The 12,077-nt window shown below is 42.3% G+C and overlaps 1 protein-coding gene across 1 annotated transcript; it reads right to left on the reverse strand.

Moving 5' to 3' along the window:
- Positions 1-8,057: 8,057 nt before the first annotated feature.
- Positions 8,058-11,439, reverse strand: LOC116401375 (protein Tob1-like). Its single transcript, XM_031879734.1, has 2 exons — positions 11,244-11,439; positions 8,058-10,220 (listed from the first exon to the last, which is right to left on the reverse strand). Exon 2 carries the CDS (start codon positions 10,047-10,049, stop codon positions 9,018-9,020), a length of 1,032 nt encoding a protein of 343 aa, XP_031735594.1. The 5' UTR covers positions 10,050-10,220; positions 11,244-11,439; the 3' UTR covers positions 8,058-9,017.
- Positions 11,440-12,077: the final 638 nt, after the last annotated feature.

Below are 12,077 nucleotides of genomic sequence, written 5' to 3' on the forward strand. Positions count from 1 at the left end.
AAGGTAACGCTTATCTCCCAACCCAACAAATAACTCGGGCCTGGTCGTTGGAGTATAAGCATTCTCAACTCCAGTAAAGAGCAAAACACGTCATTCTAAACTCTAATATCGTAGCATCTTGGCTCTCGCAGAGTGGAAATGTTAGTCCTGAATGGGTGTTTTTCTAACCTGTAACCCCAAAAAATAATGTAGCTACTGATGTGCTGTTTGAATTTTAAGTTATTTATATAGTCAGTAAGCCAATGGTTGCAGTTTATGCTACAGCAGACAAGAACCCTTTTTTGGAAAGGCGATGAGATGCCAATTCCCCCAGATCCATGTCACTACAAAAAAGTTTAGCATGAGAAAACCTTGTTTGGAAGACATGTTTTAATTTGTCCTGAATAGGCCTCAGCTGAGCGTGGGAAGTATAGGCTGCTTCAGACACGTATGACAAGAGCTTTGAAAGCCAACAGAGACACTTTGTAACCGTTTAATCAGTTAAAATTCCTCTCTTGTATCATAATGCTGCACTATATGGTACACTAACACTGGTACCGTGTGCCCTATCAGTCTCCTGATAGCACACACAATAGAAAGTCGGCACAGAAACAGCAGAGTTGCACTAAACGCAAAATCATTTAATGGTCTGGTGTTCGTTATTCTAACCACCTACTCTGATTCGGTATCACTATTGCAATTTGTGAGGGAAAGTTGGCGGCGGCCAAACAAATGCAGCCTTATCTCTACGGTGCAGAGGCAGGAGCAGTTGCACACAAAACATCCACACACAGGCAGAGATTAGAGAGGAGACAGTGCCTGGGCTTCCTATTATTAGAGCAGAGGTTTATGGTCGGAGAGAGCTGCAGGGAATCGCTGAGATTAAATTACACAGACGGGGGAACATCAAATACAGGAGAAACTTCCCAGGCTCTGGAGAGAGTGATGGGGGTTCAGGAGGAGTCGGGAATAGAGAGAGAGAGAGAGAGAGAGAGCGAGAGAGAGAGAGGTATTACGGCAAACCTATCTCCATCAGCGCCTCTACGCTCGGTTGTCCTCAAACACATCACCGAGCGAGGCTTCACTGGAGTAATGCAGCCATAGAAACCGTACAAATGTGCCTCATCACAACGGGGCGTCTGTGAATGTTTAAAGGCTTAGATACCATCCAGTGTCTGCAATGTCATAGACTTTGAATTGTCGTAAAGACTAAAGTGTTGGTTCACCCAAGTAGAAAAAACACATTTTCTCCAAAAATGTTATTACTTTAATAGGTTTATGTCATATCGAAAGTGTGAAGGAGTTCCAGTTCATCATACTTTAGTATCTATCTTTAGAAACATACCGAGACTGAAAATCAAAACATGTGCTCTCCACCTTCTCCTTTGTTGGCCTGACAATGACGTGCACTCCTTGACAGATTGCACGGGTTACAGCTACTGACCTACCTATTTTGCACTGCTGCATTCTTCTGATTGTGTTAGAACTGGGTCTGCAACTAACAATTACTTTCATTATCGACACACTTTTTTTATTCATGAATCAGTCTCTAAAAATGTCAAGAATTATTTTGGTTGTCCAACCAGTGATGAGGGGCAAATCCTCACTTTTGAGAAGCTGGAGGCTGTGAATGTTTTAGCTCGATTAAAGATTAAATCGATGATGAAAGTGTGTTTTTGATTAATTTTCTGTTGACTAATTGATTAATCAACAAATCTTTTCAGTGCTAGACTTTTTGTATCCCCTGTGCCTCACTTGGACTTTCCCACTATATCAGTATTCATCATACGACGGTTTGGTTTTATATCTCACCAAAAAGGTCTTTTGTTATTTTCCGTAAGCTTTTCTTGCGCATATCCAGCAACACGAGCGATCAGAGCCCCTGCGGTGTTTGGGAATCAAAACTCCCTGTTTAGTAGTACTTGGTTTGGGTGGAAATCACTACGGAAGTGACGTTACCTAAGTATGGAAGTCACCTGATAAATAAGTCAACGGCAATAACAGGGACTTTATCGCTCTTTCGACTACGTCACCTGTCCTGGCTCATGATTACGTCCGAATTGAAGACAAGAAAGATACGATTTGCAGCACATTACTAGCTATCGCTACGAACAGTGTATGAGAGCAGCCTGCAGTATTTGATATCAGATGATACTGTTAAATAACACCTGAGAGGGACAATAAATCCATTTTTTCTCAGATGGAACAAGAGAGCTAAAACAAACTAACAGCTAATGGCTCGAACATCTAGCTCGAACACACATTGCATTTATTTGCCTTTGGTGAATTGCTGGGCCCTAATTCATCAGCTTCCTTTCTGCTTCAGCAAGCCATTATCAGCATGGAGAAGGTGAAGGAAATGTGTTGTCATGGCTACATGGTTTGCCATCAGCACAGTCAGAAATAAACATCTGTGTATCTCCCCTTTTGTCCCTGTCTTTTTATTCACGCGTCTCTTTCTGTAGACCCCACCTGCTTTCTCCGGGTTCTCTTCGTGACTTGAGAGGGCAGGATACCCTACATAGCTCCAGAGGAGGAACCCGCCTTCCTCAAAAGGAGTAGTCATTATTTTCAGGCCTTACGTCAGCGCAGGCTATGATGCAGGTGCGAGGGGAAAGAATTGTTCTAATGCCGTATTAGCATACAAGTGGTCCCTGCTGTGAAGTGTCAGGCACAGGTTGGCTGCTAGGAGGGGGGAGGGGTAGCATGAGAAGCGAGGATTCTCCTGTGATGACTCAGACACCCTGCAAGGGCTATTTTTAAACCTATTGAAGTGTGCAACACCCTTTTGGCACCGCAACCTTCGACTGCACCTTCGAAACCAAAACAAACAGAGAGGGAGAGGCCGACGAGGAGGCATGAAAGTACAATGGCAACAATGCATCTCGACACTTCTTTTTTTTTTTCCTCTCAAGCTCACAGAGTCACAATGAAATATGGATTATGATTCCATACTGCTGAGACGTGGTGCTTTTAGGTTGTCTGGATTGGAATAAGAATAAGGTCGAATGGATGATCCCCACTAAAATGACTTGGCAGCACTTGAAAGCAGCGGCTGACTGAAGGTTCTGTCCTGGCCAAGCACAGCACAGTTTGTATTCATTAAAGTCTCAGCTACGGGTTTATCAGCGAATAACACAGACTGGATGGGGCTGTTTTTCATATATCCTCTTTATCTTCCCCTCTCTCTGGTCCTTTTTTCTTTCTTTTCTTTCAATCAAGTGAAATGTTGAGCTTCCTTGAATTGCAGATGTGCTTCCCGCTCATGTGGTGGTATCTTTGGCCCACGAGCCTCTGAAATGTCACCGCCTCACTGTACAGGCCAAACTCAATAACCAGGAACAGGTGCTGAGCTCACTTCCTAGCGTTCATGAAGGCAACAGCTCTGATCACAGGCTTAATATAGAAGCATAAATGTCAAAACCTAGCGGCACTTATCCACACTCAACGACAGCATGGAAAATGGGTAATTTTCTTCATGATATACAAGATTCACCTCTGGGCTACTGATCTAAATCCTCATCTGCTATCAACTACAATCCAAAACATTCTGGATTGCGCTCCCAGCTCCTCTCTCTGTTCCCTGGCATTGTGCTGAAATACATGGACCCCATCTGTCTTTGCTGGAAGTGATAACTAGCGCTGTCCAAACACAACTGAGATGTATCATCTGCACTTTAGGATGACTCACTCTGGCTTGCCCTTTGCCTTGTAAACACTGTGTTTACAGCGCATCAGCCATTTGGGTTCTCCAACAGAGGCTTAATATGAGTGCTTGTTTGAACAAGTGGAAGAAGTCTGCCAAAGGGGCGACATAATTCAGCTTAATTCTTTCCATTGCCGTTTCCTTCAGTACTTGTAAGCAGCTTCATATGGAGTGTACAGGCATGAGATTGATATTAATCTTCTCATCCAACTTTTGGCAAAAAAAACAACTGTTCTTAGATTCCGTCTTTCTGGATATGTCCAGTAGATAATTTCAAGTTATGCTATTTCAAAAACTTGATATCAAGTATTATTTTTAAGACAGAAAATACCAAATACTGCCCAATATTGGAAATAAAGGTATGTTTAGGCTTGTTTGCTCTCTTGCTGAGAAGATTGACAAAGATTGATACATTTTGTACGTGATGTAGCTACAACCAGCAGTTAGTTAGCTCAGCTTGATACAAAGACTGGAAGAATGTGGAAACAGCTAGCATGCCTTTGTCCAAAGTTAACACAATCCACTAACCATCACCCCTAAATCTTATATCTTATTTGTTTCATTTCAACTAACACCAGAGGGGTAAAAACAACCCACTTTAGAGGTACTGGTAGGCACCTCTTAAGCTCCTCTGTTAGCTCCTGTTAGTTGTTGTTAGCTTCAGATAGAGTCAGGCTAGCGGCTTCTCCCTGTATCCAGTCTTTATGCTAGGCTAAGCTAACCGGCGGCTTCATATTTACTGTAAAAACATGAGAGTGGCATCATTCTTCTCATCTATATCTCGCCAAGAAGCGAATAAGCATACTTTCCAAAATGTTGAAATATTCCTTCATATTAATTATGGTTAAATTTCACAATTAAATATTCCGGTGCTTAAGACATTCTACTAATCACTGCCTTTCTTTGAAGCTCTAAAGGTGCTGGTGGTAAGATTTTGCTACCTTTAGACAGAGCCAGGCTAGCCGGTTCCCCATATATCCAGTCTTTATGCTAAGCTAAGCTAGCGGGCTGCTGACTATAGCTTCATATTTGTCATAAAGACTTGAGAGTGATGTGAGTCTTTCGATCTCACTCTCGGAAAAAAAAGCGAATGAGCATATTTTTGTCCAATAATGTCAACATCGTGATTAAATGTCACAATGAGGTATTTGTCAAATTAAATCTATTATGGCCTGTCTTTGCTTCCATTCTTAGCTGAGAAAAACACCCTTCAGAAAAAAACACAGGTCCTGCATGCCGAGTGTACGACACTGCTGGGCGTGTGAGAGATACAGAATGATAAGGACCTGTGTGTAATATGTGAAGCTCGAGTCAGGAATGTATCTCTCTGAAGCAAAGGGGGGAGAGCACACTCTGGAACTGACAAGATGGAGTCTCAGCAAGGCAACACCCCACACCCTGGGAGTCTCCCAGCTGGTGTGACCAGACCATCTGTGGGCCTGTTTATCCCAGAGAGCCGAGGTGGTCGTGTGGAACTGTGTGTCTCTGTGTGTAAATATGTGCATGTGTTTGTGAATGTGTTTTGAATATAGTTTACCACTCAGGCTGCAGGGGCTTTGCGAAATATATTGAAAAGTGACAATTTGAGATGAGGACTGAAATAGTTTATCTGGTACAGATTGACCCAGTTAAATACCATACAGAGCCTCAGAAGGGACACAAATAATAATAATCAAATAACAATCAAATAGTAATCAATTAATAATAAATTATAATAATAAATAGATAAAATAAATAATAAAATGTTGAAAAACAAAAAAAAGTACTTTTGCATGATTTTGCAAAGGTTTTTCAAGCATAGCTTGAAAAATAACAATATGGAGCACTCCATTTTATAAATTTTCAGTTTATTGTACCACAAGTGAGACAATAATTAGCTAGTTAGCGCACCCACTGCGGCATCCAGAAAGAGCACTGGGCTTTGAAGCCAATTTTATAGTCATACCATGTAATTACAATTGTTGGGTCTGTCCCGAGATGGGATTGTGTTTCCTGATAGACTTACAGTGCGGAAAGATCTTGAATTTGTTTTTTAGGTAAACCAAATTCCCAGTATGAACACTTATCATTGGGTCTTAAACGTTGTACATCCATGACCACTTCACCGGGAAGAACTCAAATTCAGATGGAACAAACCCCTGAACCCCTGGGTCTAACCTGTGTATCAGCAGCAACAGAAAGCCAAGTGATCAGGAGGGGAGTCTTGAGCGGTCCGGTATCAGCAAAACTGTTGCCGCCATTTCGATTCGCAACAGCCGCTGACTAGAGGTCAGTTTTCGGAGCTGCAGCTCTTTCTCCTCCCGACAGAGCCTTCAGCTGCTAGCTGGCTGATCGTTGCCTCTTTTGCCTTGTCTCTACATTTGAGGCCAATCTCAAAATCAAATTGTATAAACTTCTCCCACGCTCCATTGTTGCAATTGTTTACATGGTGCTGAACTGACCGAGAAATACATTGACCTAAATAAAAAACTTCTGCGAGATCGGTTTAGTCAGAAGTACAAAGTAGAGCAATCTAAACTGAGACTCTTACTGTAAATAGAATTCAGAACTACACCTATCCTTCCAGGCCATATCAAGTGTTTTATCTTTCTATAGGCTGCATCACTGCTAAGGCCTTATGGGAAGCCATGGCTGTCTACTTCTACATGATGATACAGAAATGCAATCGTGGTAATTAACTAAGTACATTTACACCAGGGCTGTACAATGTACAACATTGAGGTACTTGTGCTTTACTTGGGTATTTCCATTTTATGCTACTCATATTCATTCTACTACTCCACTCTAGTTGCAGTTTAGATATCTATGAGTCTCCTCTAAACTTCTCAAATATTAGAGAGAGGACCACAAAATAAATACAAATTTCAACATTTAGCTTTTTTTAAATATCTCATATGTTTAATTTGCCTAAACCGTATAAAAACAACTCACCTTCAGAGTGAAAACAGTACATAACCCCTGTACAAACCCAACATTATGTGAAAATAAATAAACAATATCCTAATAATTAGTGGCACTGGTAGTGACATTTTTTTTAGCTTCAGACAGAGCAGCAGAGTTTCCAGTCTTTATGCTAAGCTAGGCTAACCGGCTGATGACGCCTGTGTCATATTTACTAGACATGACAGTTCTTCTCATCCATTCCTATGCAAGAAAGCGAATAGCCTACTTTCCTAAATAGTGAACTATTCCATTAAATGGCCACATTGTATTTAAAATACACAATTAAACATTTATTTCAGATTTAATAATCCTGCATTAATAATCTCATAAACCTGAAGATTTACTCTAGCTAGCAAACTATGTTAAGCATTCAAATTAGTACCATGTCAACCAGTAAAATACATTCTGCTTTTCCTGTACGCTTCAGTATTAACCAACAATGAGTTCAAGGGCAGACCAGGTACATTTGTTACTTTAAACTGATATTCCGCATTTAAGTATTTTTACATTATTGTACTGTTGTATTGACACTTTAAGTCAAGGCACAGGATGACCGATTGCTCCACTTCAGAAGTGTAACACAACTGATACTTAATATAGCCTTTCATGTGAACCAAACGACAGAGTTACACAACGGTGCTATTAAGGGCACTTCAATATTTGGCATTAGGTCAAGTATTTAAGAAAGGAAACACTTGCATAATAAAGTCGTTTATGAGCACCTATAACAGGCTTTAGGTGTGTTTAGCTGGGTAGGTTTGCTCAGCCGTATTGACACCTCTGTACACAGCAAGTCTTTGACAAAGGAGGAATTGTTTCAGCATAAAAACACAAAGCCACATCCTCCTCAGACCTTTGAGTCATACGCAAATGTAATTATGTCTTTGGTGAGTATAGAGTTTTGGAACTCGAAACATTGGAGCATGTTTTGCTTGTTCTTTACTTCATAGGACACCCTAACCCATGGAAGCCAAGCAGCGTGATTTAGACACTCTCAAACTGTTACAGCAATGGATGCTTTCAAACGTACCACACCGACCCTGAAATAAACAGACAGGCTAAATAAATGCAATGGTTCACACTGCTACAGTGAGTCATGAATGGCTCTCCACAGCTGTGATGTCGCGTGGCTACGAGACTAACTCCCTCCCCCCTCCGCCTGCAAACCCTGAACTGATCCAAAGTTTACCGTCGATACGCTACGAGCTGCGTGCTTGCCACATGGACAAACAGCCCAGTCAAGTCATTTTCTTAACCTCAAGTTGCCCTCATGACACGGAGCGGCAACTCCTAGCATGTGACTGTCAATACCATCGTCTGCTCAGGCAGAGGATCGCCCAATGGCAAAGTCTGCTACTGGTTCAATATTTTAAAAGAATAGAAGCAACAGTGTGTTAACAAGCAATAAACAAGTCCGGCTCTCCACAGATCATGTTCAACTGGAGTTTATTATATTAAAAAGACCAGGGTGCAAATATGAAATTAAAAAAAATAAAGACAAGCATATCATTTTTAAGCATTTAATACAAACTTAACAATATAAACTATTTCAGTCCCTCTTGACATGTAAGACACTGACTCAAAATACTTTGTTATACCGTATTTTTTTATCAAGTATTGCACAATGTAGGTACAAAATTAATATTCATACAATTACATTTTGTCCATTGTATAGCAAAATCTTTTTAACCTCTTAACAGAAAATACAATTCATCTTTCAGAAAAAGCAAATATTCCTACACGTGAATCCCACCACTAAGGAATACTCTGTACACAATCTTGAGAATATTTGATGTACTTTTTTTTGTGTTTTTTTTAAGATGGGTTTCTTTAACAATTATCTTTTTAAAAAAAAAAGAAAAAAGGAAAAGCTGCTGCAGCCATCACAGATCACTGGAGTAGTAAAAAGATATAAATGCAACACCATGTCATAGAAACAATATATACTCTGATATCTTACAAACTCTGTACTAAATTAAATTATACAATTAGAAAAAGACCAAGTAACCCCACTTAGTAGTGCCAATTCATAAAAATCAGCCTCGTCTTACCACCTGTAAAATACAGTAAGAGGCCAAAACTTGAAGCTTGTGTTTTTATACATTTTTTTGGAGTATTTTCTCAACATGGTAAAAAAATGTTGTGCTTGGTTGGCAAAAAAGAAAGAAAAACAACAATGCATGTTGAATTGAAGTAACCAAGCTTGGATGTGTTTGTACAAGCCTTTAGTAGAACAAACTCAAGGGGGTACAGTAAAAACACCCTTGGGCACATGCGCTTGACTGACTAGACACTATATCCATGAAAGTCCAGTTTTTCTAAGTGTGCGTTTTGTTTTTTCCTTCTCTTTGAGCCACCATCATTCATAAATAACATCGTTCTGATGAGTTTAGTTAGCCATGACCGGCTGGAATTGCTGGTTAGAATACTGCATGTTGCTCAGACTGAAGTTGAGGCCATCAATAAGGGACTTGTCGTTGAGGCTTCCGTAGGCCGCGAACACGTCAAAGGCATTGTTGTACTGCAGGGTGCCGAGACCCAGGGAGCCCTCCCCGGGGAACACGGCTCCAGGGCTGGCCTGACCCTGGAGGCTGGGGAACACAAACTCCTTGGCGTTAGGGGAGAGAGCGGAGGCCTTCTGCTGCCCCAGGCCCAGCCCGTACAGTGACTGCATGGAGGTGGAGATGGCTTTCTGCTTCAGTAGGGTGTTGACATTCAGGCCCAAGTTACTGGTGGGGGAGGTGCGGGCCACCTTGTTGCTACTGCCGCCGCCGCCGCTGCTGCTGCTGTTGGTGGTGGTGGTGTTGTTGTTGTTGTTGTTGCCACGGCCGCTGCTCTTCATCTTTGTGGAGCCAAATTTGGTGGCAGCGAAGGTGGCAGTGGTGAAGGTTAAGGGCTGGGTGGAGCGCGGCATGAAGGAGGGGCTCACGGCGGCAGACTGGCCGAAAGGAGGTGAGGGGGAGCTGGACTCTGAGGAAGCCCCGACGGGGTCGCTGATTGGCATGAAGACCTGGGCCTCGGGGTTAAAGCTGTTCTTGATCTCCTTGTCCAGCTCCGACCCGTTGTCATTGTTATCGTCCACATATAGAACCTTGACCGGTCCCTTCTCCCCAATCTGGTAGGACACCTCAAACGGGTCGATCCACACACTAAGGTCCTGGGGGAGATTATTCCGGACGTCTTCGATGTCCAGCCCGCTCTCTTTGGCTGCCTGCTCCACCACAGGGTCCACCTTCTCCCCTACGTGGATGCACCTGAACCCCGAACCTTTGTATGGCTTATCCGGATACCAGTGGCCTTCATATTTCTTCTTCAGCTGCCTCTCGAGTTCTTCGCCGAAGATGTTCACACGTCGTCGGGGGAGTTTGTTGTATAAATAGGAAATAATAAAGTTGAGTGCTACTTGAATTTCAAGCTGCATAGCTGCTTCAGAGGCGAGACGATTCTTTTTCCCGTCACAGAGTTGCTTTTTCTGAGCTTTGCAAAAAAAAACCTCCACGGTAGCAGTGATCAGATTAATGACAAAAAACAAAACCTCAGTGCTTGTTGCCAAAGTGAATATCCTTTCTCCAACAGGGTTAGGTTTAAGATCCTGAAACAGAGCAAAAAGAGGAAAGCATTAAGTAGATGAAGCCATTTGGTGTATAAGCAAAAAATAATAAAATTATTATTTTTTTTAAATTCAAATTCCATATAAAACGAATCATTACGATCAATGACGTTTCATCTGTATTATCTTCTGATAACTCTCCATTCACTTCCCCCTGTCCACAGCAGTGCTGTAGATCAGCTGTACAATAGAAACAGCTATAAATAAACAGAGGCCACTGACTCAGAGTCGGTGTCAGCAGTGTGTGTTCCCAGCGGTCTAAGTGTGACACAAATACGCGAGCAATGGTTGACCTCTACGGAGGGTGGTGGATCTGATGCCTTCTGTCAAGTCACAATGATTTTTCAGATTGCCTCACTCTCGCGCACGGACATGTTCGGGCAAAATTAATATTAACCCAACCGGTCTATTCTAGTGGTTTCCCGTGCACCGACTGAGCTACACAGTGACGAAAATTGCTGTTACATAACCAACATTCAAAGTCTAGCCACGACTATGAATTCCCTTTCTACGATCGTGCAGAAGACACTCGATGAAGTACACGACGACAGTGGCAATGAATGCAAAACACGGCTCTCTTTCTCTTCACGCTCGGCTTCGATATAGCCGACAAGCTAGCATTAGCTGGCCAACTTGATGAAGGGTGTGAACGGATACGTAGCTTGCTATCTAGAAAGCCAGATACTGTTAATGTTTAGCTCGACCAGCCGCTTATCGGTGTCACGTCGCGGAGACGGAGAGCAAAATTGTAACGTCACGGTAACGGCGAGAGAATAAGAAAACCCGCTTCAATCTGGACTAACGACCAGATAGCAAGCTACTTAGCATCCAATTTAGCTAACGTTAAAGCTGCTGGACAGACTGAATATAACCGTAAGACCAACGTCCAATAACACCATCGGGTGCCAGTTTGAGAGTCTAAAGGATATCGACAAAATAACGCACAACTGTTTCAGTCTACAAATAAACTAATGTTATGCAGATGTCGGGTTAATATTTACTTACATGAAAATTCACAGCTTTTTCTTTCAATAGCCAGGGTCCAGCAGGCGTTATTCTTGTACAGCTCTAGCGTTACTTTCTAAAGGAGATACAAAATTACGTGGCCGTCTTTATAATGGTCCAGGCGATGCTTCCGTGGGGTACAGTTGAATTCCGATTAACAGGCTTGCAAGCTAACTCCCCACAGCCTGGGAGTTTTTACAACTCTGCCCTTTAAAACTTGGGCTGATAGGTTTTTATAGTAGTCCTCCGCCACGGACATGGAGGAGGTGGTGATGCGGCTCACAGAGGTCAACACCCAGTAACGTGTTTCTATTGGCCAAGCGCGGCCTCGTCATCAACACCCACCACAACTATAGCTGTGATTGGGTGATTTTGAGCTCAATCAACCGTATGGTTCTATTTACGGTAGTGTTTGCTTTTCATGTGCTCTGGACTATTTTATTAGAGCAGGTTTTTAGCTATCTTTAAATATATTTAGAAAGCCTTGTTCGGGGCAAAATACGAAACAAATCTAACACCATCATGTTTGAAAGGTAAAAGAGTGACAGTTTCACGTGAAGCCAAGCCTTCATAAAGATCCTCTGTGCTCAAAGGCTGTGCTCAGTCGTGCATGAAACCTATGGCTGAACAAGGAGTCTATTGAGACAAATGTGCTCAGCAGTCTGTATAATTACCGTTGCCGACAAGAGTCGACACTGAAATGAAACCACATCTTCCCACTACAGGGTTAAACAGAGCTCGATAGCCACTGTGGCGGAGGGACACACCTGTCACTGGTTGTGTTCCGGCTTCTCACCAATAACATTTTAATGTTCCTTGAGCCAGGCTGCAGCT

The sequence above is a fragment of the Anarrhichthys ocellatus genome, unplaced genomic scaffold (assembly GCF_004355925.1).
Source record: "Anarrhichthys ocellatus isolate YVR2014 unplaced genomic scaffold, GSC_Weel_1.0 scaffold404, whole genome shotgun sequence".
Lineage (NCBI taxonomy): Eukaryota > Metazoa > Chordata > Actinopteri > Perciformes > Anarhichadidae > Anarrhichthys > Anarrhichthys ocellatus.